General features: G+C 59.5%; 1 protein-coding gene across 1 annotated transcript; it reads left to right on the top strand.

Moving 5' to 3' along the window:
• WNT9A (Wnt family member 9A) lies at positions 1-25,424 on the top strand. Its single transcript, XM_017532040.2, has 4 exons — positions 1-177; positions 19,902-20,158; positions 20,926-21,188; positions 23,221-25,424. Exons 1-4 carry the CDS (start codon positions 83-85, stop codon positions 23,701-23,703), a joined length of 1,098 nt encoding a protein of 365 aa, XP_017387529.1. The 5' UTR covers positions 1-82; the 3' UTR covers positions 23,704-25,424.
• Positions 25,425-26,550: the final 1,126 nt, after the last annotated feature.

The raw sequence follows: 26,550 nt of genomic DNA, 5'->3' as shown, positions 1-26,550 counted from the left end.
CGGGCGCTATAAGACGGCGGCGGCCGCGGCGCGCCCTGCGCGGAGCTGGGAGCGCGATGGTCGGCCGCCGCGGCGCGGCAAGATGCTGGATGGGCCCCCGCTGGCGCGCTGGCTGGCCGCGGCCTTCGGGCTGACGCTGCTGCTCGCCGCGCTGCGCCCTTCGGCCGCCTACTTCGGGTAGGTGCCTTCCGCGGCCGGCGCGCTCGGGTGGGCGGGGGCGGCAGGGCCGGGGCGGGGGCGCCGGAGTCCCCGAGGCACCCGGGGTGGCTCGGGCCGGGGCGCGGAGGGGCCGCCGGGTTGCCTGGCGCTGTTTGTTTGCCGCGCGCGTCGCTCCGTCCGCGGCGGGGCACGGTAGAGGCGGGCGGACCCGTCGGGCTTGCGCGGGGTCGCGGTCCTCCGTGACCGCGGAATCGTCGTGGTCGCCGCGGCGGTGAGCGGGACTGCCTCTCGCTTAGGGACTGGGATCAGGTCCTGGCTTCTTGGGGCCGCCCTGTCCTTGCCAAACGGCTGGAGCCCGAGTCTTCGGCCGCAGCCCATCGCCCACCTAGCAGCTTCCCCCCCTTTCTCTCCTCGAGAAGTTAATTTAACAATAACAAAAATACGTACAAAATCCAGATGTTCCTTGCGCTGAGCCCCAAAGGGAGAGAGAAAAAAAAAACCCTCCAAGCTGGAGGAATTTGTTTTTCTGGCGCTTTGCTTCTGACGCCGTGGCGCGGACCGCTGCCCGCGGGAGCGCGTCTGTAGGGCCCGGCCGGGGCGCCCCGCGGTGTCACTGTCCGTGCTCGCGTGTCTGCCGCGGCGCTTTGCCGGGCTGTCGGCGCGTTTCTCTGCCTTTCCTTCCCCACTCCAGGCCGGGGATGCCCAGCCCAGCGACCTTTATAGGGACCCTCTCTCCGCTTCGGGCACGCCGAGGTGCAGAGTGGCACCGTGCGAGGCAGCGCCCCCGGCCTCCCCGCCACCCTCCCCCCTCTGCCCCGGGCGCCGCCCCTGGGAGCCCTGGCTGGCCTTCGGATCCCAGCCCCCGACCTGGGCGCCCTGGGCCGCCGCCCTCCGCCGGTCACCTGTTCCCGGCCCTCTGGCCTGAGCGCCGGCGCGCGGCGGCCTGGCCGGCAGAGGGCCCCGTTGGTCCAGGAATCTGGCAGCCGCCAGGGCGGGGAGAGGCCGCCTGGGCCGAGGAGCCCTGCAGGTGTATCCTGTTCTCAAAGAAAATAAAATATTTTCATGGGAAACTTTCCCTTTGTGTTTTTCTTTCTCCCCCTTTTTTCTCTCCGTTCCTTTCTTCTGGGTCGTCTTCCAGGGTCAGCTCGGTGTCTCCGTTCCCTGGGGCCCCCACCCGCAACCCTCTCCTGGCTCCGACTGTGGGTACGGCCCTGGGCCCGGGCTGGCACGCCACGGCACGCCATCTGTGCAGCCCGTAGCCTCACCCGGGAGGGCAGGAGGCAGGGCCACAGGTCCGCGGTGAGTCACGGGGGACTTGCCAGCCAGCTGTGCTTCCCTGCTCTCCGGCCCAGCGGAGGCTCTGCTCCTGGGCTCGGGACACACCCTGGGCTTGTCTGGGCTGCAGCGGCTTTGTCCCTGCTGTGATCCGATTCCTGGCGATGGGGTGGGGCTGGGTCCTGGCCTCTCCTTCTCCGATCTGTCTCTGGGTTTTGCGCCCTGGAGGAGGCCAAGGGGCTCTGCTGCTTTAGGTGTGTGCGTGTCTTTCTGCTCTCTTGCAGACAGTGAGTCCAGGCTGGTGCCCGGCACACAGCAAAGGCTTTCATGCTGTGGTGGCTTCTTTGCCAGGCCCCGTGGGCCCTGCTTCTTGGCTCCAAAGGACCCATCTAGGGAGGATTCCTGAGTCCTGTCCTGAGGGCAGTTCTCCATGTAGCCGCCATGTGGGAAGTCCAGAGGGCAAAGCCTTCAGGGACAGCTGGCATTGCAGAGGACGGCTGGGACTCTGTTTGACGGAGAGTGAGCGCCTTCCTGAACCAGGGGCTGGGTAGGCATCGTGGGTCAGGGCAGGCCAGGCTCCCCCCTCTAGTCAGCTCCTGAGGCTGGGCTGGGGAGGGGAAGAGGCACAAAGGGCTGCAGGCTGGCTTGTGTTGAGAAAGGCCTCTCCTGCTGGTTGGGGTCTGGGGCTGTGGCTCCTGGCCCAGCGAAGGCAGGGGTGGCCCAGGGCATTAGAAGCCAGGCGGGGCTGGAGTGGCACTCCCCAGCTCCAGTCCAGGGAGCAGGGAGAAGGGGCTGGGATCTAGGGACTTTTTTTCCCTCCCCCTCTTGAAAGCTCTGCCTGGCACGGAGGCTCCCGGGCAAGAACGCGGCTCCAGTTACAGCCCAGGAACCCGGAGGGGAGAGGCTGGCCCGGGGGAGGGTCATGTGGGCCCACGGGAGCCCTCCCTACCCCCTCCCTGAGCTGCAACCCAACCCTGGCCAGTGCCCGCTGCCCTCCTGGAGGCCTCTGTCGACAAGGCTGGACCCCCTGTGGGGAAGAGGCTCCCTTGGCCTGGCCCTGCACCTCTGACTGACTAGCAGGTGGAGTTTCCATCTGGTTATCCCAGGGCTGTGTCCCCATGCCTCCTCGCTGGCCTGGCCCCAAGCCCTTCTAGACAGAGGGGTAAGCAGGGAGGCCAGCCCGAGGCCATGGGGAGGGCTTGGGGTGCAGACTCAGACCCTCTCCCGAGGCTGCAGCGAGAGGGTGGGTCTGGGGGTGGCCTGAGGACATGGCTTGTCCTCCGTTGGGAGGCCCCTCTGGCCTCACTCTTGCTGGGTTGTGGTCTCAGGTGAGATAGTGGATCCAGATTAGATACTGGGGCTGCTCCTCAGCTGGGCCCACATGCTCTGGATGTGGTGTTGGGGCTGGGGCTGGGGGCTGTTGGTGCCCAGCGGGGCTTGGACCCCCGCCCCTTTTCCTGGCTCCCTGGCACTGTGGCCTTTTCCTTAGGGGTCCCGGCTGGCTTTGGACAAGGGCTGCAGCTTCCCACGGGGGCTCTTCTCCAAAGGCCCTGAGGCTGTTTTGTGGTGGTGGCCTTGCAGATGACATCACTCAGGAAACATTTGCAGACCACTCTGGGGGCCGAGATGGTGGGAGGCCGGGCCCTGCCAGCTTGTCCCCTTCTCTGGGCCTCAGTAGCCTGGAGGCCTGCCTGGAAGAGGCATGAGCAAGGCTGGCACTGAGGGATTGTTGAGGTGCCCCGGCTGTGGCTCCAGAGCCAGCCATCGGGACTGGAAGGTGCTTAGAACTGGTCCAGAGGCCAGGCTGGAGGGAGTGACCACTGTGAACCGGGGCCTGGTGGAGGCTGTTTGTTATTGGATGTAACTCACGTCCTGTGAAATCCACCCTTTTAAAGTACACATCCCCGTGGTTTTGAGTACCTCGTTCGCCGCGCCGGGCCTTGCAGCTCTTACCACTATTTAATTCCAGAACGTTTTCCTCACCCCAGAAACCTCATGCGCATTAGGCAGTCGCTGCTGTCCCCTCCCCCAGTCCCTGGCAAGCACTGGTCTGCGTTCTGTCTCCACGGGTCCGCCTGTCCCGGGCGTTTCCTAGAAATGGAATCCTATGCGGTGTGGCCTCCGCGCCTGGCTTCCCTCACTCAGCATCACCGCTGTCGCACGCGTCACAGTGCCTTCCTCCTTCTCACTGAGTTAGACCCGACTGGATGAATCTCAGAGATTTTGGCTGGTTCATCAGTTGACGTTCATCTGGATTATGTGCACCGTTCGGCTCTGATGGATACTGTTGCTGTGAGCGTTGATGTGTGAAGTCGTGTATGTTTTCAGTTCTTGGGGTACATACCTAGAAGCAGAGCTGCTGAGTCACATGGAACTCTGCCCGTCATGTCTTTGTTTTTGTTTTGTTTTATTGAGACTGGGTCTTGATCTGTCACCCGGCTGGAGTCTTACTGCAGCCTCCACCTGCCAGGCTCAGCCTCCGCCCACCTCAGCATCCCAAGTAGCTGGGACCACAGGCACACGCCACCACGCCTGGCTCATTTTTTTAAGTTTTATTTTTTGTAGAGACAGGGTTTTGCCATGTTGTCCAGGCTGATTTTGAACTCGTGGGCTCAAGTGATCCTCCCGCCTTGGCCTCACAAAGTGCTGGGGTGACAGGCGTGAGCCCCCCTCCCCACCTGCGTTGAGGTTTTTGAGGGCCTGCCAAACTGCCCTCTAGACACAGCGTTTGACGTTTCCGCCAGCAGCACGTAAGGCTCGTTTCTCCACTTCGTCGCCGACGCTGGTTTTCTATTTTCTCCTGCGGCCGTCCTAGTGGGTGTGGAGTGGCACCTTGTGTGGCTCTGACTGCGTTTGTCAGGTGGCCAGTGGCGCTAGCACCCTTTCCTGACCTCATGGGCCGTGGGTCTTCTTTGGAGAATGTCCTTGCAGCTCCTTTGCCTGTTTTTAGTGAGCGGGGGCTGCTTGTCTTTCTCCTGTTATGAGAGCTCTTTCCATATTCTGGATCTCTCCTTGGACTGAGGAGAACCTCGCCTCTCGACCCCTGAACTTGTGGGCACTCTTACCCCTGCACAAGGAGCCAGCCACACCCTGACAGCCACACTGGGTGCGTGGGGGCAGCCAGGACGTCCCCCATTTCCTAGAGCCTGGTGTGGGGCAGTTGTGGGTGCCCAGGGGCAGGCAGAGGAGGTTTCAGAGAAGCTGCTGTCGAGGGTGAGGGGAGGGGCCGTGTTTCCCACATTAGTGCCAACATCAGACCCCACAGGGTCCAAGAGGGAGGCCGCCGGCTGTGGGTGAGGCAAGCCTGGCTGGTCCCATGGCTCTGCCTCTCTGAGCACCAGGCCTGGGGCACAGCTGGCTGCCTCGATGAGGGGCACCTGCAGGTCCCTGGTGGTGCCAGAGAAGGAGGGGTGGGCCTGAGGTGTGGAATCAGAGGGCTGTGTGGTGGGAAGGAGAACCCTGGGAAGGGGCTGGCAGGAAGGGGGCATCTGGGGAAGCCCTTGGCTGGGGCCTGGGTTGGATGCTCTGAGAACTGCAGGCCACGGGCTTTGGAGTAGCTGAGAGCACAGGCTTAGGTTTGGGCAGGTGCTGTCCTGGAGACCCCCCAACCACTTAGGACACCCGAGGAAGCATGTGGGGCCTGGCCTCAGGAGGAAAGGCCACACAGAGTGCTCTGGAAGGCCAGGAGGGCGGGGAGGAAAGGGGTCAGGCGGCTGCCTTGTTTCAAGAGACCATGGAAGTGGCTCGGTGGGGCAGACCTCAGCAGAGGGCTTTGGGGGTGGGCTGGGGAACAGCAGGGCTCCCTGGGGACTTCTCAACATGGAGAGGAGAGGACGGGGCAGTGGATAATGGGGGCATTTCTCTAGGACTCCTGGCCTGGGACCTCCATGGCCTGCACAGGGACCCAGGTGGCCAGCTTCCCAGCCAGTGGGGCCACAGGTGGGAGGGCCTGGAGTGGCAGCCTGGTGGCCCCTGCTGGCTCTGAGGCCCTTCCTCCCTCCCACTCCGTGCCCAGGGGCCTTGGAACCCCCAGCCCCTCCCTGCCCCACCCGCCTGGGGTCCCGGCTCCCTGGAGGTTGTGGAGGGTGTGTGGTAAGGACGGAGCAGCAGCGCCTGGCTGCCCACAGCTGAGGGAGCAGGTGTCCTGCACACAGCCGGCGGCCGTCTGGACGGGGAGACAGCTGGCCTCATCTCTCTCCTGCCTGCTGCTGGCTGCAGACGCCCCAGTGCCCACCCTGGCCTCGGACCCCCCGACGGCTGCTGGGGTGCCCCAAGGCTGCGGGTGCCCCACTCTGGGGTTTGGCCATTGAAGAAGCGTGTGGGTGATTCTTCCCCTAGGAAGGAGTGCGCAGGCACAGATTCCTCCCCATGCTCTGGGCCCCGGGCGGGAGGGGAGGAGGTGATGGCTGCGGGAGGGTGGGGCTGCAGGAAGCAGCACCTGTCGACAGGCCTCCGTGGGTCTCCCGCCTGATCCCAGGGCTCCCTTTGTGCATTGTGCTGGGCGCGGGGTCAAGATCGGCACAGTTGTCTGGGAGTAGGGCGGCCCCTGCAGGAGCGTCCATGGGACTGGGGACTGAGCCAGGCCCCCGAACCCAGAAGGTGAGCCACAGGTGTGGGTTCCCCAGACCCCAGCCTTCTGGCTGGAAGTTGATCTCTGATGGGGCTGTCCCCAAGGGACAGGTGAGGTCCTGGGGGGACAGCAGTGCCATTTCTCCTGTGCCCCAGGGCTCACCTGACCCTCGGCTGCTTCTTGCATGAAGCCCAGTGACTGCCAGATGCCTCCTTCACTACCTGCGCACCTAACGCTGGGGTCGGCCAGGAGGATCCCCGGGGGATCTCCTCAGATGCCTCCTTCCCTCCCTGGTCACTCAGCTCTGGGATTGGCCAGGAGGGTCCCGTGGGGTCTCCTCAGATGCCTCCTTCCCTCCCTGGTCACAGCTCTGGGATTGGCCAGGAGGGTCCCGTGGGGTCTCCTCCAAGCTGCGTTCTGTGCACCCCTCAGCCCAAGACTCCCTCAAGCCCAAGCTCCCCCTGCCAGGAGGATCTGTGTCACTCATTCACCTGACAGCCCAGCCCTGGTTCCTATGGGACCCTGACTCTGGCAGGGCTGTGTCTACAGCTGCAGTCAGACGTGGCGCAGTGCCAACCTGGCCGCCAGGCTGCTGCAGTTTCCTGTGTGTGGACGGTGGGCCACGTGTTGATGACCGCCCCAGAGCAGCCGTGCAGAGCGCAGCCTCAGCAGGGATGTGACCTGGTTTTCCTTCAGGGGTCATTTTCAAGCACATCTGTGGGCCAGGCCGGGCAGGGTGGCAGGTGGATGGGGACGGTCTTACTGTGCCCGCTGACCTGGGTGGCACTGGGCCACCCCTGGCTTCGTGACCTGCAGCCTGGGCCCTCCCTGGAGCCTGTCCCCCTCCCGGCGTGGTCGTGGCTGGCTGGGTGCCGCTGCTCGCCGGAGGAAGCCCAGCTGTCCAGCTGGCAGCCGCAGCACCTCAGGACCGGTGGCCGGACGGGACGATGGAAACAGGCAAGCCGCAGGCTGCGCTTGTTTTTCTTAGCGATACCTGAGGTTGGTGCAGCCAGGGGAAGTGGGCTGGAGGTCTGGCCCGGGAGGAGCTGCTTCTGGAGCCTCCCAGAGCTGGAGAATGTCAGGGCCGGCATCCCTCCTGGCCAGATGGGGACAGAGGCTGCAGCCCTGGGGTCACTATGGGGTGGGTAGGAGAGCCAGGTGGACTTTGGGATGCCCCCTCCATGACAGCCATGGGAGTGAGCTCCAGAGGGGATGATGGTGTGGGAGGTGACACTGGTGGCTGCTGGAAGGTCCTATGGTTCTCCCTGTCCTTCCGACCAGTTGAGCAGCTGTGTGGGTCTGCTGCTGTCTGGGAAGGCCATGGGGGCTGTGGTCACGGAGCACAGAAGCTTCTGCTCTTCACCGTCCTCCCAGGGGTCCTGTGTGCAGCCTGCATTGCCTGTCTTGGGGCCCCCTCGGGGGTCCAGGGCCTTGCCCCAGAAAAGAATAGTGAGCTCAAGTGGCCCTCGGGGACTGGGGGAGCTGGGCTGGCCTCCATGGTCTGGTTTGGGGGACCCCATGGGTACTGCAGACACGGGCAGGGCAGAGCTTGCTCCAGGGGCTGCTGTGGGACTTGGAGCTTTTAGCAGGGTAGGGGGTGTTTCTGTCAGGCCCGAGGACGCCTGGCCTAGTGGGCACCTGGTGTCAGGGCAGTGGAGGTTGTCGGGTGTCATGGGTGTTCCATCCCCAGGAGCCCCGCCTCCCTTAGGGACTGCGTTGGGTGAGCCGAGCTGCAGTCCACCGGAGCCCCCTCACCTGCACCGGCACCCCTGTGGCATGTGCCCCGCCTGCTCCTGCGGATGGCTGGGCCCCGGAGGTGTTGCAGCCCCGAATGGGGAGTTGGGCTGGAAGCTGGGCTGGGGCTGGGGTGACTTGCAGACCACGGGGAGGGTGGAAGGTTGATCTCAGCCCCGGTTTCTCAGTGCTAGAATTTGTTTTGATTTTGTTTCACACAGAAATTAAACACTGTGTGGCAGGACTGAGGTTTTGCTGGCGAGGCGCTGCGGCTTCTGGAACTGCAGCTTCTTTCTCGCCCGGCCTGCTGGCGGGAGGCAGGGAGGTCGGAGGCCTGCTTGGGGATGTGAGCTCCCTCCACAGGACTTCCTGTCCATCGTGCTAAGAGCAGGAAGGAGCCTGTGGCTCTGCGGACTGGCAGTGTAGGGTGGCCATGCCTGTGTGTCTCGGGCTGCCTCTGGGGACAAGGCCCGCTTGGCTACCCTCAGGCCCAGGGCAGTGTCTGAGTGTCTGGGTCCTCCAAGGGTGGCCCGATCCCCAAGCAGCCAGGACATGGCAGCGACAGGCCCAGCCCAAGGAGCAGGGGCCGTCCCCACTCAGACTCAGCACCGTGTGTGCTAAGCTCAGCTCCCTGTGGGGCTGGGGAATGGTCTCTGCGGAGGTTCTGCAGGGATCAGTGCTGACCACCCCAGCCAGCTTCCAGGGCTCAAGGAGGTGGCCAGGTCACCGCTTCTGTCTACAGTGTGGAACTGTTCTGTGGCAAGGCAGCCGCAGCCACAGCCACGTGTGGATGTTGCGCCGTCTTCCTTCTCTCCAGCTGGCCTGTGTCCTCCTGTGTGGCTGCACCTGGAATCATAGCCAGAGTGGGTGGGGTTTGTGTAGATATGTTTGTTCCTGTGCATGTGTGTATGTGTATGTCTGGGTGTATGGGTTTGTATAGGTGTGTCTATGTGTATGCATGTGTCTGTGTGTGTGGGGTTTGTGTGGGTGTGTTCATTCCTGTACATATGTATATGCGTGTGTCTGTGTGTATGGGTTTGTATGGATGTGTCCGTGTGTATGGGCATATCTGTGTGTGTGTGTACATGTGTGTCTGTGTATGGGTATACCCATGTGTATGTGTTGGGTGTGCCTCCATGTGTGTATGAGTGTTGTCTGTATGTATGGGTTTATGGCTTGGTATGGGTGTGTATGGGTGTATCTGTGTGTGTTTATGTGTATGTACACATGCGTCTGAGTATGGGTGTATCTGTGTGTGTGTGCCTGTGTGTGTATGGGTTTGTGGGTTTGTATGGGTGTCTGTGTGTATGTATGTGTGTCTGTATGTATGGGTGTGTCTGTGTGTGAGTTTGTGTGGGTGTGTCATTGTCTTTGTGTGCGTGTGTGTGCGCATGTATATTTAACTTTATAACTGTCAAGGAGCTGATGAATTGGATGGATGACGGGGATCCCGAGAAATAGCAAATAGCAGGAACAGATGCTGTACAAGAAAGTGTGAAGTCCGTTTGGTCTCATGGGATGAGGTTGCGTGGTAAAGGCCAGGGCCCGCTCAGGAGAGAATACTCAGAGGAGACCCTCCCACGGCCCCAGGTGGCCCCCAGGGCAGGACACAGTCACCATGTGTGTGCAGAGGCCTGAGTCACCAACGTGGTCCAGCCCTGGACTGGTGCTGGGTTTTGGGTGGCCTGGCTCTGGGACTGCAGGCCTTAGGAGCTGGGCTAGTGTGCACACAAGACCCTTTCCAAATCTGTGCCAGCGTCCTGGGTCTGCTGTCAGACACCACAGACCAGCTGGCCTCAAACAACAGGACTGCTGCCTCTGGTCTGGAGGCCGGAAGTCTGAAATCACGGCGTCTGCAGGGCTGAGCCCCTCTGGAGGCTTGACAGGAGGGTCCTTCCTGCCTCTCCCAGCTGCACCTTATGCCCGCCTCCATCCTCATACACCCCACCCCCATCCTCATATGCCCCACCCCATCATATGCCCCGCCCCATCATATGCCCCACCCCATCATATGCCCCGCCCCATCATATGCCCCACCCCATCATATGCCCTGCCCCATCATATGCCCCGCCCCATCATATGCCCCGCCTGCATTCTCATACGCCCTGCCCCCATCATACACCCCGCCCCCATCCTCATGCCCCGCCCCCATCCTCATAGGCTCACCCGCATCCTCATACGCCAGCCTCCATCCTTACATGGCCCTCTCCTCCGGCTCTGTGTCTTCTCCGTTTTCCTTTTCCTTTTTTTTTGATACAACGTTTCTCCATGTTGGTTAGGCTGCTCTCGAACTCCCAACCCCAGGTGATCCACCCGCCTCAGCCCCCCTCCAAGTGCTGGAATTACAGGAATGAGTCGCAGCACCCGGGCTCTCCTTTTTCTTGTAAGGACAGGCTCCACTGGCTTCAGGGCCTACCGTGTCTGGGATGGTCTTGCCTTGAGATTCTTATCTCAGTGATCTCTGCAAAGCCTCTTATTCCTCCTAAGGCCCATCTGAGGTTCTGTTAGACACAGTTGGTGGGGACGCCATTTGCATTTGGGGTTAAGGGTACTGTAGCACCTTTATCCTCTGCTTCAAATTGTTCCTGCCAGCTGTTCCCAAGTACAGTGAGTAGCCGGGGTCAGAGCTAACCAGGCCTGCACAGAAACACAGCGGGGGGGGGGGGGGGGCTCTAAAAGACAGCCTCAGCCAGCAGCTCTCCTCGCTGCACCTCAGGAAGGAAGACACTCAGGATGGCTGCGAGGCTCGGGAAACCACAAAGACTGACCCAGCAAGTCTGGAGAAACCAAATAGAGCTAGAGGGGAAAAAAGTAAGTAATGGCCTGATTTTACAGATTAGAAACAGCTGAAGGGAATTCGCACACAGGAAGATAGGTCAGAATAAATTACCCGGAGTGTAGCGGGGAGGCGGCGAGGTGGCGGACAGAGGGCAGCGTACCTCGATGGCACGGGGAGGCTATGCCAGAGGCCGAGAGGGTGCGGGAGCCGAGCAGGGCTGGTGTGGATGAGGGGAGAAGAGCGTTTTCCAAAACTGAATAAAGCTGTAAAGAAGATTCCAGAAGCCCAGCCTCTTCGCAGGCAGAAAGTAAAAATCTCGCTGGAACATGACACATTGGAAGAGCACAGCAGGCAGGGCACAGTGCCTCATGCCCGTGACCCCAGCACTTTGGGAGACTGAGGAAGGAGGATCACTTGAGTTCTGAAGGTGGAGGCTGCTGTGAGCTGAGGTAGAGCCACTGCCCTCCAGGCTGAGCAGAGCAAGACCACACCTTAAACAAACAAAAAAACTGGGCGCAGGGGCACATACCTGTAATCCCAGCACTTTGTGAGGCTGTGGTGGGGGGAATCACCTGAGGTCAGGAGTTTAAGACCAACCTGTACTACATGGTGAAACCCCATCTCTACTAAAAACACCAAAACGTTAGACAAGTGGCCAGGTGTGGTGACTCATGCCTGTAATCCCAGCACTTTGGAAGGCCAAGGTGGGTGGATCACCTGAGGTCAGAAATTCGAGACCGTCTTGGCCAACATGGCGAAACCCCATCTCTACTAAAAATACAAAAAAATTAGCCAGGTGTGGTGGCAGGTGCCTGTAATTCCAGCTACTGGGGAGGCTGAGGCAGGAGAATCGCTTGAACCTGGGAAGTGGAAGTTGCTGTGAGCTGAGATCACGCCACTGCACTCCAGCTTGAGCAATAGAGCGAGACTCTATCTCAAAAAAAAAGAAATGTAAAAAATGGGGAAAAAAAGTCACAACACTGAAGACAAAGAATCATAAAAGCCATCTGAGAAAGCAGAATACAGTTGAGGTGTGAGGACACCACCGAGCTGGCACCAACCTCAGGAAGCCGAGGCCCTGCCGCCTCCCAAGATGCAGGAAGGAGTGAGGGCAGAGCGTGGGCTCTGAAGGTGCCATGGAGGGAGTGCTGACCGACAAAACAGGCTCTTGTTGGGCCCCTAAATGGGGCTAAAACACGCGATAGCACATAACTCAGGGTGGGAGTGTCAAAGGGAATGTGTTCTCTGGCCCCGTGCTGCCTGGGTAGAGAAGGCACTGACCAGCATGAAGTTTGGGCAGGTCACAGACACATGGTATAGCATTGAAGGTGACCGTAGAAATTACAAAATAGACTATGTCAACTTCAGATGAGCAGAAGGAGAATGTGGAACAACAAACCCCAAAAGGGGAAAAGAGGATGAAAAACCAGCACACGTGTGGTCAGCAGAAAGGGTGAAACAAGAGGGTAAACTGAGGCCCTAGACCCTAGGAGATGAACTGCTCCAGGTGTAAGGCTGCGTTAATTGAGGTGTGATTAGGGGCTAATTAAGATTCCCTGTAAGAGACACTCGGCGGATATAGAATGTCACATGAGGGGAGAGAACTCGCCAACTCAGAGGGCTTAGGGCACGGAGGGAATCTCCAGAGGAGGAGGAGGAAAGAGCCAGTGGGTGACCCAGGCTCTGCCGTGACCGGAGCCTGCGACTTGGGCTCTGTTTGGTGGCCTGAGGCTGTGAGTGGGGTCACTACAATTCAGGTTAGTGAGGAAGGCATGTCCAGGGCCACGGCCGGCTGGAAGCTGCGCCTCAGCCAAGCAGTGAAAGAATTCGAAGCCTTGAAGGAAACGGAAGGCACTCCTCCAGTAAACACACACCTGATACCGTGAGGCAGGCTTACCGCTGCCGGGGGAGCGTGTGAGTGGTGTGGCTAGAGAAAGCAGCCACGGCACTCCCCTCAGCCAAGGCTGACCTCAGCAAGACCCCAACCCTCTTCATGAAGTTGAAGGCTGAGACAGACCAGGAAGCTGCAGAAGGCGTGGTGGAAGCGAGCAGAGGTTGGTTCGTGAGGTTTAAGGAAAGAAGCCATCTCTGTAACACGGACGTGCAAGAGCTGATGGGGACGCTGCAGCAGGTTCTCAGCAGGTCTGGCTAAGACCGCTGACCAGGGGCCACCTTAACAACATCTTCAGTGCAAGTGAATCAGCCTTCTACCGGAAGATGTCATCTGGGACGGTCATAGCTGGAGAGGAGAAGTCAGTGCCTGGCTTCAGGGGACGGGGTGACTCTCTTGATAGGGGCTCATGCAGTTGGTGAAAGTTAAATGCTCATTTACCATTGCAACAGTTCTAGGACTGTTGGGAATCACACCAAATCTACTCTGGCTGTGCTCTAGAAATGGAGTAACAAAGCCTGGTGATGGCACGTTTGTTCCCACCATGGTTTACTAAGTGTTTTAAGCCCACTGTGGAGACTCACAGCTCGGAAAAAAAGATTCTTGCAGAGTATTATTGCTCACTGGCTATGTCCCGGTCACCCCAGAGCTCTGACGGAGATGTGCCAGGAGATAAATGCTGTTTCCATGCCTGCTGACACAACATGCATCTCCAGTCCATAGATTAAGGAGTCATTTCGATGTTCAAGTCTTACTATTTAAGGCATTTGATAAGGCTGCAGCTGCATAGACAGCGATTCCTCTGACAGATCTGAGAAGTCTATTGAAAACCTGCTGGAAAGGAGTCACCATTCTAGATGCCTTCAGAACATTCATGATTCATGGGAGGGGGTCAAACAGCAGCGTGAACAGGAGTTCGGAAGGTGTTGATTTCAGCCCTCATGGGTGACTGAGGGGTGCCAGACTTCAGGGAGGAAGTCGCTGCAGATGTGGGGAAGCAGCAAGAGAACTAGAGTCAGAAGTGGAGCCTGGAGGTGGGACCGAACTGCTGCAGCCTCGTGAGAAATGTGAATGGACGGCGACTTACTTCTTATGGATCAACAAGAGAAAGTGGTTTCTTAGGCCTGGCATGGTAGCTCACGCCTATAATCCTAGCACTTTGGGAGGCCGAGACGGGCAGATCACCTGAGGTCAGGAGTTAGAGACCAGCCTGACTAACATGGTGAAAACCCATCTCTACTAAAAATGCAAAACTTATCTGGGCGTCGTGGTGGGCGCCTGTAATCCCAGCTACTCAGGAGGCTAAGGCACGAGAATTGCTTGAATGTGGGAGGCGGAGGTTGCAGTGAGCCGAGATCACACCACTGCACTCCACCCTGGGCAACAGAGTGAGACTCTAAAAAAAAAAAAAAAAAAAAGAAAAAGAAAAGAGAAAGTGGTTTCCTGAGATGGAGTCTACGCCTGGTAGAGATGCTGTGCACATTGTTGAGATGACAAGAAAGGATTTAGAATTGACAGGAACTGAGCGGATAAAGCAGTGGCAGGGGTTGAGAAGAATGACTCCTATCGTGAAGACAGTTCCGCTGTGGGTAAAATGCTATCACACAGCATTACCGGCTACAGAGACGCCTTTCATGAAAGGGAGAGTCCGTCGATGTGGGTGGCAGCCTTCAAAGCTGCGTTGCTTTAAGAAATTTCCATAGTCACCATGGAAGCCACCATGCTGACCAGTCAGCAGCCACCAGCATGGAGGCAAGACCCTCCCCCCGCAAAAAGATGACAACTCAGTGAAGCTCAGATGATGGTTAGCCTTTTAGTGATCCAGTGTTTTTAACTAAAGTGTTCTTAGTATTTTTTAGGTATAATGCCGTTGCCCACTTGGTAGACTGTAGTGTACACAGGCCTTGGAGAAGCACTGGGAAACCAAATAACTCATGTGATTTGCTTTAATATAACCTCCTCTCTCTGTTTTTTTTTTTTTTTTTTTTTTTTTTTTTTTTTTTTTTTTNTTTTTTTTTTTTTTTTTTTTTTTTTTTTTTTTTTTTTTTTTTTTTTTTTTTTTTTTTTTTTTTTTTTTTTTTTTTGAGATGGAATCTCCCTCTGTTGCCCAGGCTGGAGTGCAGTGGTGTGATCTCGGCTCACTGCAACTTCCGCCTCCAAGGTTCAAGAAATTCTCCTGCCTCAGCCTCCTCAGTAGCTAGGGTACAGGCATGTGCCACCATGCCTGGCTAATATTTTGTAATTTTAGTAGAGATGGGGTTTTTCCATGTTGGTCAGGCTGGTCTAGAACTCCTGACCTCATGATCCACCTGCCTCGGCCTTCCAAAGTGCTGGGATTACAGGCGTGAGCCACTGTGCCGGCTGTGACCTTCTCTTTATTGTGATGGTCTGGAACCAAAGCGTTAACATCTCCGAGGTATGCCTGTGTATCTCAGTAAAGCTGTTCAGAAAGACAAGAAAAACTGGATCAGAAAGGAAATCTTTTCCGAGAATAGCTCACTCCTTAGCTGGCGTCATGGCTAGTTCTTCAGAACAGCTAAGATACAATTCTCACCTGATATAAACTCTTCCAGGAAAGTTAAACAGAGGACCCCTCACCCAGGCACTGAAACTCAGTGGGAAGGAAATCACACACACAGATGTGAAAATCCTAGGAAGACACTATCAGAAGACATCCAGCCCTGTGGAAAAGGATGGAGCCTGTCCTGGTCAGGTTGAGCCTGGAAAGACAAACTTCTACAGAACGTGGGCCAGTTTCTGTAGCTTCTCACCTTAGTAGACGAGAGAGGAGTCATACCTCGAAAGATGTAGGGATGACATTCGATAACATTGAGTATCCACTTAGGATTTTTCTTTTTTTCAGATGGAGCCTCACTCTTGTTGTCCACGCTGGAGTGCAGTGGCGCTATCTTGGCTCACTGCAACCTCCACCTCCCAGGTTCAAGTGATTCTCCTGCCTCCGCCTCCCGAGTAGCTGGGACTACAGGCTGCGCCACCATGCCTGGCTAATTTTTGTTGTTATTTTTTAAATAGAGACACGGTTTCACCATGTTGACCAGGCTGGTCTCTAACTGCTGACCACAAGTGATCTGCCCGCCTTGGCCTCCCAAAGTGCTGGGATTACAGGTGTGAGCCACTGTGCCCGGACCCATTTATGATTTTAAAGGTTCTTAGCAAACAAAGAACCAAAGGTGCCTCTGGGGCCTGAAACGGTGTTTGCGCATCAGGCTTCATGCTGAAATGTTGAAAGCATTCTTCTGAAGGTGAAGAACAAGACCAGGGTAGCTGCTGTCACCTTCATATAAACCGGGGTGATGCAAGCTGGTTTTTCTGTTAGTTTATAGATGGTATCACTCAGTCACCCAGGCTGGCATGCAGTGGTATGACTGTGGCTCACTGCAGCCCCCACCTCCTGGGCCCGGGCCTGGACCATTTGCTGAGTGTGGCATGAGCTGCGTGGATTCTGAATAGACCGTGCACCGGCACAACTCACAGCTATGTGGAAGAACGCGCTTCCTCCATCTTGGGTCTTTGCTTGGTCCGGTGCAGCCACAAACACGTGCATGCACGTGCAGCACTTGCTGAGCTTATCCTCTGAGCACGCCCGGGGCGACTCGGCGTGGATGCACATCGGCGCTGCCTCTCACGGACCACGTGACATGCCACGGAGCATGTGGGTCCCACGCCCGCAGCTGCTCTGCCGTCTCCAGCACGTTCTTGTCACAAGGCTGTGCTGAATGGCGTGCCAGGAAGGTGCAGTGCGCGTGCAGCCTGTGCTTCCAGAAAGAGAATTGGCGGGCGTCTCAGTCTACGCAGCTGCTGCGGTGAAACACCACAGCCTGCGAGCCTGCAGACACAGGAGCGTGCTGCTCAGCTCTGGAGGCTGGAAGTCCAAGGTCAAGGTGGAGCAGATTCTGTGTCTGGTGGGAACACTTTCTGGTTCATGGACAGTGCCTCCTCACCGTGTCCTCACGAAACGGTCTCTCTAGGGCCCCTTTTATTTATTTTTGTTTTATTAGTGTTTTAACTACAGCTCACTGCAGCCTTGACCTCCCAGGCTCAAGTGGTCCTCCCACCTCAGCCTCCTGAGTAGCTGGGACCACAGGCATGCACCACCGTGCCTGGCTAATTTTTAAATATTTTGTAAAGACCAGGTCTCAATATGTTGCCCAGGCTGGTCTTGAACTCCTAACCTCAGGTGATCCTCCCGCCTTGGCCTCCCCAAGTGCTGGGATTACATGCGTGAGCCGCTGCGCCCGGCCTGGACTCTATAAGGACATAATCCTGTTCACCACCTAATCATCTTCCACAGGCCCCATCTCTAATGCCACCACTTCGATGGTGTTAGGTTTGAGCATATGAATGTCGGGAAGATGCAAACATTCAGAGCCCTGCGGTGGGTTATATGTCGGTCTGGAATTCCAGCCATGGAAGTGTCTCCCCGTGTCTTTAACAATATTCTCATCACGTTTGATATGTACTTATTAATTAATGAAGCATAATGTATCTATTTATATAATATATATATTTTCCTGAGATGGGGTGTTGCTCTGTTACCTGGGCTGCTCTCCAGTTCCGGGGCTTAAAGGACCCTCCTGTCACGGTCTCCGGAGCGGCTGGGACAGCAGGCACAGCACGTCTTGGAGCGGGGCTGAGTGTCGGCTCATGGGTTCGAAGAGCCAGTTGGTTTCCTTCCCTTGACCTGTGGGTTTATACTCACTGTCTGTCTTCATTCGGTTCATTTGTTATTGGTTTATAGGAAGAGATTTGCATCCAGACACACGTACAGACACACATGTGCAGGCACAGACACACACGTGTGCACAGCGCTGGGCCTTGGTCTGGATGCCAGTTGCAGGGTTTGCCTCAGGTGTCGTTCATCAGTTGGTCTCTGGACTTTGCACCGCCTCTGTTTTGTTTTTGCCATGCAGAGATTTTTATACTACTTTTTTTTTTTTTTTTTAAAGACGGGGTTTCACCATGTTGGTCAGGCTGGTCTTGAACTCCCGACCTGGGTGATCTGCCCACCTTGGCCTCCAAAGTGCTTGGATTACAGGCATTGGCCACCACGCCCGGCCTGATTTTTATACTTTTAAGTAGTCAAATGTATTTGCTTTTCAGTGTCTTCTGGGTTCTGAGTGTCATGGAAGAAAGCCTCCCAGTTCTGAGGTTGTGTTGGGAACCACACCTCCCTTCTTCAGCCGTTGTGGCAGGTTCCTGTCCTGAGAGCCGCACCTGTCAGGAGGGTCTGGGCCTCCTTCCTGGGCCTCCTCTGCTGGGCTCACACCCCGAGATCACCCGTCATGCTCCCCAGTATGCCCGTTGGCCCTGTCTGCCTGTTAATCCTCAGACCTGCAACCCCCGAGGCTCTGAGTTCCCCCGGTTGGCCAATGCTGAGCCCACCCTGACAGTAAAGGGGGCATGGGGCAGGGGCCACCCGGGGCGGAAGAGGTGAGCGGCGGGGGCTTAAGAAGGCGTGGTCAGAGCAGCACAGCACGCAGTGACTACTCCAGGGAACCACGTCGCCCTCGGGCCTCAGGCCGTCCCCCATGGCTCCTGGGGTGGGGGTCACTGTCCCTCCACACCCTTTTGCCAGTGCTGACAGCCCACCCTGCCTGGCCTTGGATCAGGGTCAGTCCCCTGCGGCTGCGTTTATAGAGCTGCCTCTGATGGAGGGGTGTCCTGGGGCTGGAGGGGAGGGCAGCGGCCCAGCAAGTCTCCAGGTGCAGCCACACTTGCTGCCCTGTTGTCCACCTGCTCCAGGGACACCCTAGGGAAGGCTGGAGGACTCAGCTTGTCACCGTCAAACCAGTTCTCAGTGCCCCGGCGTGCTCCGGCCTCACCCTGACCAGTGTGGGCGAGGTGGTGGGTCACAGGGAGGGGGCAGGGCAGGCTGATATTCTCAGTCCCCATTGACAGGGAGGGAGGGCTGGCTCTGGTAGATGGGGCCCCTCCTCTCCTCCCCTCCCCCTCCTCTTCCTAGCGCCCTCCAGCTCCCGCCTCCCTGTCCCCCGTCCATACTTGTGGAGGGCCCGTGCCAGCCTGGCTCTGGGGGTTTTCTGGGACAATGGCTTGGGCTTGTGGGTCCTGGCGGGTCCAGGCCTGGGGAGAGGCACAGGTGGGAGGCTGTCATCCTCCTGAGAGCTATTCTGGGCACAGCTGTGGCATTCCGTCTGGGGATGGAGGTCCCCGCCTGCAAGCTGCCTTCGTGTGTGGAGTGCAGGTCTCCTGGCCCTGCTCCCTAGCCTGCCCCCCATCCCTGCCCGGCTTTGTGTGCCCAGCTGTCCTGGGAGAGCCCATCGCTGGACCTGGGACTTGGAAGCATCTGTGCATGGATGCCCACAGCGCCACCGGTGCTCCTGTCCTGACCCTGAGGGTGTCCGAGGGGACCTTGTGCACTGCCTCCTTCCCTCACCCCAGGCCTCTCCCAGCGTCAGCCACGGCAGCGTCTAGGCTCCGAGACTGGCCGGTCCTTCCTGCCTTCCCCATGGGGCCTGGGGACCCTGACGTTCAGTGTGGGGACACTGGGCTGGCAGGTCTGACACAGAGCTGCAGAGCCTGGGCAGTCAGTCCCAGGATAGACAGGTGACATGGGGCGGGCTCGGGGCTTGGGCGGCCTTGGCTCAGTGTGGACTGGGCTGGGCCAGGGTGGGGTGCGAGGGAAGCCTGTGCAGTGAGCCCAGCAGCGGCGGCCTGGCGACATCGGGCACCCAGTGGGGTGGAGCCGGGTGCCCGGGGCAGTGGAGGTTGGGGGTGTGTCCTCAGTGCTGGGGCGGTTCGGGCCTCGTGTAAAGATGAGGGTGGTGTGCCTTAGCTCAGAGGCCCTCAGGGGTGGCTTAAGGGATGGTTTAGCTGGGGTCTGTCCTGCAAAGGAGGATATCCGGGCTTGGGGAGGTGAGGGGAGTGGAGGGAACCGAGAGCCAGCTTCTCAGTGCCACACACCGAGCCACTGAGGGGGGGACCTTGAGAATATCTGCGCAGACTGTAGGAGTGCTAGGAGGCTGCAGGGCCCACAGGACCGGGGGACATCCCAGCGGGTCATGGCGGGGGGCGGGTGACCTCACGCTGGGTCCTGTGGGTCAGCTGGGGCTGAAGAGGGTGGAGGGTGTGGCAGATGCCCATCAGGCATAGCTTGGGGTTCAGGTTCCAGAACCTCCTCCCTGCCCACAGTTCTGGGTCGGGTTGTCCTCTTACGTATGTGTGTGTTGTGGGGGTCTCGTCCGTCCAGTGTGCCCAGAGTCAGCTAGACTCCCTGAAACTGTGGGGGTGGAGTCAGCAGCAGAGTCAGCCCTGCGGTTGCTGAGACCATGCTCACTGGAGTGGGGGCCGTGGGTGTCCCTCCCCCTCCCCTGCCTGGCTTATCCTGGGTTCTGTGTGCCCCTTTCACCCGTGGATGGTCACGCCTGTCCCCTGTCCCCTGGTCACCGAGACACCTGGCCCGGCTCCAGCAGGGCTTCCCGAGGCCGGGCTCACACTGACCTCTCCGTGCCCAGGCTGACAGGCAGCGAGCCCCTGACTGTCCTCCCGCTGACACTGGAGCCCGAGGCGGCCGCCCAGGCGCACTACAAGGCCTGCGACCGGCTGAAGTTGGAGCGGAAGCAGCGGCGCATGTGCCGCCGGGACCCGGGCGTGGCGGAGACGCTGCTGGAGGCCGTGAGCATGAGCGCGCTGGAGTGCCAGTTCCAGTTCCGCTTTGAGCGCTGGAACTGCACGCTGGAGGGCCGCTACCGGGCCAGCCTGCTCAAGCGAGGTGAGTGTGGCCGGCCCGGCCCTCAGGGAGGCCGGGGCAGAGGCGGCAGCCCAGGCCTCGTCCGTGTCCCAGGAGGCCCCTCTTGGGCTGCACTCCTGGGGACCCTCCTGCCAGAGGAAAGGGTAGCCCCTGACCTCTCTGGGCACCACCTGCCCTGCGCTGCTGTAGGCACAGTCATTGCTGGTGGCCAGGGTATGCTGGCTCAGCCTTTGACAGGGACCCAGGCTGCCCCGGGCTGCCCTGATAGCCCTTGGCTTCTGCCAGATGGCCCAGTGCCCAGTAGGCTATGCCTGTGCAGACCCTCCTCCCACCCCTCCCGCCCTCATGGGGGCCCTCCACCGCCTAGTTTCAGCCACCCTCCCACCTGGGGCTCCTCCCACCCCCTCCCACGGGCTCTCCACCGCCTGTTTCAGCCTCGGGAGTAGCTGGGGCTGCAGCCGTGTGCCTCCGCACTGCAGCACAGCAGCTCATTTAAAAACTGGGGACCCGAGGCCCAGGGCAAGGCAGAGCTTGCCAGGGGCCCCATGATGAGGCTGGGAGGTTCAAGGCCCGACGAGGACTGTGACCACGGACCTGGAGCCGTGGCCAAGACGGCTCTGGTTTCTCCCCAGCCCAGCCAGCCCTGCGCCTGGGGCACACCCACATCCTGTCCCGAGTGCAGCCCCAGGAAAGATGATTGGAGCCCCCACATGGGATTCATACCCTTGGGGTGGTTTGGCTCAGCACAGTGAAGGGGGAGCTTACTGACCCGCCCCTGCCGACTGCAGGCTTCAAGGAGACCGCCTTCCTCTATGCCATCTCCTCGGCCGGCCTGACCCACGCACTGGCCAAGGCGTGCAGCGCGGGCCGCATGGAGCGCTGTACCTGCGACGAGGCGCCCGACCTGGAGAACCGTGAGGCCTGGCAGTGGGGGGGCTGCGGGGACAACCTCAAGTACAGCAGCAAGTTCGTCAAGGAGTTCCTGGGCCGGCGGTCCAGCAAGGATCTGCGAGCCCGTGTGGACTTCCACAACAACCTAGTGGGTGTGAAGGCAAGTGAGGCGGGGCGCGGGGCTGGCGCGTGGGAGGGGAGGGCCAGAAAGAGCGTCATGGCGGTGGGATGGGGTGAGGTGGGGCTGCTGCAGGCCGGGGTGGCACATAGCAGAGTGTTCCCTGTAGGAGGATGGAGGCTGTACAGTGCCAGCCAGGGCCCTGGAACCTCTCATGCCCATACGGCTCCCTACCCACCAAACAGGGCACTAGCCATGGAGGGGTGCCCCGTGTCTGCCCGGACCCCATGGGGCCCCAGGAGGGTCTTCCTGGTTAGGCGGTCTAACCAGGATCATGGGACTGTGCGTCTCATGTGCCAACCAGTCAGCAGGCTTGTCTCCAAGACTGGTGGGAGGAAGACATGCCCCCACAGACCAAGATGGTAGGCAAGGTGGGCAGGGGGTCCCAGGGAAGGGCTAGGGTATGGTACCCACTCACCCAAGTGGGCGAGTCCAGTTCTTCCCAGCAGCCCTCTCCGTGGCCAGGCCTCTGTTCTGGGGGACAGTATCCCGCCCTAAAGACTTGGAGGTAAAAGGAATCAGTTCTCTCCTGAGCCCTTCAGCAGGCGGAGGGCACTGGCTGCGGCCGTGGCTGGCCCGGGGTGACCGTGGCTGCCTGCAGCCCTTCAGTGCCCAGGTCTGCGTGTCTGGAGGAGCCGGGGCTGGACCTGTAACCCCACTCCGCACAGAGCCCCCGGCATCTCCGCAGTCCCTGAGCAGGGATGGGCAGGGTGGGCACCTCTGTTGGAAGCTGAGGGGCGCTTCTCCCTCCTGCCCTCATCTTCATATTCGCCAGGCAGGCCGGGAATGTGGAGCCTCAGCCTGGGGAGGGCGAGGTAATAAGAGCCGGCCCTGCTCTGAGCCTTACTTGTGGAGAAGTCCGAATATCCAGTCGCCCCCTTTCTAAAGGATCAGCCCCCCTTTTTTGGGCCTCTTGTGCCTCCTTCTGCCTTCTTGGGATGGCTGGTGGGCAGGGGAGAGGCTGCAGAGTGGATTCAAGCCTCAGGCAAGGCTCCTTCTTTTCCTTTGTGCCTGACCCCTTCCCTTCTTCACGCTCTGTAAGAGGTGAATGAGAAGGCGGAACGTGGAGGGTGAGCCCTTAGCTCCACAGAGCCTGGGTCAGCCACATTTTAATTAGATTGGTCCCAGCTTCTCTGCAAAGCATCATTAAAGGTGACTCTTCGGGTGCTGGCCAGAGGCGGCTGCCATGTCTTTATCCTCCTTGAGCCAGCCCTCCTGGGGGCTGCTGGCCTGGGAGCTGAGCCGCCTGGCTCGGGTCCCACCTGGGAAGGGGCCTCCCCACCAGGCCATCTTTGCAGGTGGGGCCCTAAGTCCCAGGAGGGGACAGACCCAGCCAGGCTTCTGTAGCAGCCCCCAGTATGGATTGTGGGTACCTGGCCCTCCCTGCCGTGGGTGAGGGGTGCACCCCTCTCTGGGGCTGGCCTGGACCCTCTCTAGAGGCATAAGGGGCTCTCTCCCCTGCAGTGTGGGCCTCCCTGCTCTTGCCATACCTGCACTGGCCTCCCAGCATCCTGACCCAGAGCGCTGGTGGGCTGGGGGCCGCGTCTGCACGCGATAGCACCTGGTTCCCGATTCTAGGGGTAGGGAGGTCACGGTCAGTTCTCACATACGCCACTGGGTGAGGCCACGCTTGTCCTCACCTGTCTAGCGAGCCTTGTGCTGAGAGCAGACGTGAAGTCTGGGTAGGACTGGGATTATGAGCACGGGGACAGAAGGTCCAGCCTCTGTCGAGGGCAGCCCCCAATGCAGGGTGTGTATCAGGCAGGAGCCCCCTCATGGAGGTGCAGGGGCGGCCACCCTGGGGGCTGAGGTGCCTGGAGCCTCTGTCCCGTGCAGTCAGCAGCCTGGAGGAGGCAGAGTGGCCCTGCATGCCAGGAGCCTGAGCTGGATGTGGGAGGCGCAGTGGTGGCCTGGGCAGAGGTGCGGGGTCCGCCGGGGGGTCAGGGGCGGGGGCCGCTCACTGGGCCCCCCGCACAGCCCTCACGCTGTCCTCCCTCCTGCTCCCTCCTGCCAGGTGATCAAGGCCGGGGTGGAGACCACCTGCAAGTGCCACGGCGTATCGGGCTCCTGCACGGTGCGGACCTGCTGGCGGCAGCTGGCGCCCTTCCACGAGGTGGGCAAGCACCTGAAGCACAAGTATGAGACGGCACTCAAGGTGGGCAGCACCACCAACGAGGCTGCGGGCGAGGCAGGCGCCATCTCCCCACCCCGGGGCCGCGTCTCGGGGACGGGTGGTGGCGACCCCCTGCCCCGCACTCCGGAGCTTGTGCACTTGGACGACTCACCCAGCTTCTGCCTGGCCGGCCGCTTCTCCCCAGGCACTGCTGGCCGCAGGTGCCACCGTGAGAAGAACTGCGAGAGCATCTGCTGCGGCCGCGGCCATAACACGCAGAGCCGGGTGGTGACGAGGCCCTGCCAGTGCCAGGTGCGCTGGTGCTGCTACGTGGAGTGCCGGCAGTGCACGCAGCGCGAGGAGGTCTACACCTGCAAGGGCTGAGTCCCCAGGCCCCGCCAGCCCTGCTGCCTGGGGTGCTGGCATTGCACACGGCGTGGAGGGTCTCCACCTGCAAGGCTGAGTGTCTGGGCCCAGCCCAGCTGCCCGGGGTGCCGGCATTGCACACAGCGTGGAGGGTTTCTACCTGCAAGGCTGAGTGCCTGGGCCCAGCCCAGCTGCCCAGGGTGCCGGCATTGCACACAGCATGGAGGGTCTCCACCTGCAAGGCTGAGTGCCTGGGCCCAGCCCAGCTGCCCGGGGTGCCGGCATTGCACACGGCGTGGAGGGTCTCCACCTGCAAGGCTGAGTGCCTGGGCCCAGCCCAGCTGCCCGGGGTGCTGGCATTGCACACGGCGTGGAGGATCTCCACCTGCAAGGCTGAGTGCCTGGGCCCAGCCAGCCCAGCTGCCTGGGGTGCAAGTATTGCACATGGTGTGAGAAGGTCTCCACCTGCAAGGGATGACTGCCTGGGCCTGGCCATCCTTGCTGTGCAGGGTGAGGGCCATGCATGCAGTGTGAGGGGTCTGTACCTGCAAGGACTGAGGGTCTTTCCTGGCACCCTGGGGCATACAGCTGAAGCAGGGGGCCGGGGGCCATCTGAGTTGGCTGTCTAAGCCCTGTGTCTCCCTGTCACCAGGACCCAGAGGTGGGAGCTGGCTCCGGTCTGGTGTGTGCAACCTCTCTGCTTACGCCCTGGGCCACGACCTCCTCCGTCTGACCCGAGAGCATTGCTCCAATGCTTTCTGAGCTGTCTCCCGTCCCCAGCACACCAGTCCCCGGGGAGCAGCGCCCCACGCCAGCCCACTGGCTTTTGCTCCCCACCGCCTCTGAGGCACAGGGGCAGGTGTACCTTGGTGACCACGTGGCCTCTGTGTGGGCCGCCCGTGGGGGCCTGGCCTGGCCCAGGCTGCCCCAACACCAGCACTGTCTTCAGAGAGTGAAACCACTAGAAGAGGACGCAGCCTGTCCCGCCCCCGCGGGGCCTGGCCGTGCAGGTGCCAGGCTCGGGGGACACTGCCAACCTCTGACATTGAGCACTTCTCTTTGGAGTAAATATCAGTGACTTTTAAATTATTATGATTATTTAATATAATAATTATTTTCTCCATCCCTGCCACCTCCCCGGCTGCAGCTCCCCACTCTCGGCTAAGCCCCAGTCTGGGAGGCCCTGCCTCCGTCCCTGACCTGTTCCCTCCCAACCCCGCCTCTGATCTGCTTAGTCGTTTGAAACCACTAAATCGAGATAGATGTGTGTAGTTAAGGAAATACGGTGAGCTGTGTCTGGCCACAGCCCTTGGGGCTTCTGGAAGCAGCCCCCCTTGCCCCGTGCCAGCTGACCACTGCCACGTGGTGGGTCAGCGGGGGCCCTGGCCCTGCACCCTGTGGGCAGAGGACCCGGCCTGGCAGCTCAGTGCAGATTCTCGGGCTGGGGATGGTGGTGGGGTGTGGGCACTGTGAGGGGCAGGAGGGCCCTTTGGTTCATGTCATATCATGAGGAAGCCACTTGCTCTGTGTTACTGGGGGACAGACTGGGACAGGCTAGTGGAGGGAGTCTCGGGCTCGAATCTGGCCGCAGAACGCCGTGCTTTATGGCCCTGCTGTTGTTTGCTGGGGACAGTGTGACTTGCACTAACCTGGCTTGCTTTGAGGGTGTGGTGCATGTGTGTTGTGAGAGTGTGTGTGCTGGCGTCGGTGTGTGTGTGTGTGTGTGCTGGTATGGTCAGCGTGTGTTGTGTGTTTATACTGGTGCGGTCAGTGTGTATGTGTGTGTGTGTGCTGGCGTGGTCAGCGTGTGTTGTGTGTTTATACTGGTGCAGTCAGTGTTTGTGTGTGTGTGTGTGCACGCTGGCGTGGTCAGCGTGTGTTGTGTGTTTATACTGGTGCAGTCAGTGTGTGTGTGTGCGTGGTCAGCGTGTGTGTTCTGTGTGTACTGGTGTGGTCTGTGTGTTGTGTGTGCTAGCATGATCAGTGTGTGTGTTGTGTGTGCTGGCATGGTCAGTGTGTTGTGTGTACTGGTGTGGTCAATGTGTGTACTGGTGTGGTCAGTGTGTGTGTGTGTGTGTGTGTGGTGACGTGGTCAGTGTGTGTGTCTGTGTACAGGCGTGGTCGGTGTGTGTGTTTTTTTTGTGTGTGTGTGTTCTGGCGTGGTGAGTGTGTGTGCTCTGTGTGTGTGCTGGCATGGTCTGTGTGTGTGTGTACTGGCGTGGTCGGTGTGGGTTGTGTGTGTGCGCTAGCATGATCAGTGTGTGTGTTGTGTGTGCTGGTGTGGTCGGTGTGTTGTGTGTACTGGTGTGGTCAGTGTGTGTGCTGGCGTGGTCACTGTGTGTGTGTGTGTGCTGGCATGGTCAGTGTGTGTGTGTGTGTCTGTGTGTGTACAGGTGTGGTCGGTGTGTTGTGTATGTGTGCTGGCATGGTTGTGTGTGTGTGTGCTGGTGTGGTCGGTGTGTGTGCTGGCATGGTCAGTGTGTGTGTGTGTGTGTACTGGCGTGGTCAGTGTGTGTGTGCTGGCATGGTCAGTGTGTGTGTGTGTGTGTATACTGGTGTTGTCAGTGTGTGTGCTATGTGTGTGTGCTGGCATGGTCAGTGTGTGTGTGTATACTGGTGTGGTCAGTGTGTGTGCTATGTGTGTGTGCTGGCATGGTCAATGTGTGTGTGTACTGGCCTGGTCAGTGTGTGTGTGTGTGTGTGTGTGTGTGTGTACTGGTATAGTCAGTGTGTGTGTGTGTGCTGGCGTGGTCAGTGTGTGTGTGTACTGGCCTGGTCAGTGTGTGTGTGAGTGTGTGTGTACTGGCATAGTCAGTGTGTGTGTGTGTGTGTGTGTGCGCGCGCACGTGCGTGCTGGCATGGTCA

The sequence above is a fragment of the Cebus imitator genome, unplaced genomic scaffold (assembly GCF_001604975.1).
Source record: "Cebus imitator isolate Cc_AM_T3 unplaced genomic scaffold, Cebus_imitator-1.0 Scaffold75, whole genome shotgun sequence".
In the NCBI taxonomy this organism is placed as follows: Eukaryota; Metazoa; Chordata; class Mammalia; order Primates; family Cebidae; genus Cebus; species Cebus imitator.
Note: the sequence above shows the minus strand (reverse complement) of the source record. Positions and strands in the feature narration are given on the sequence as shown.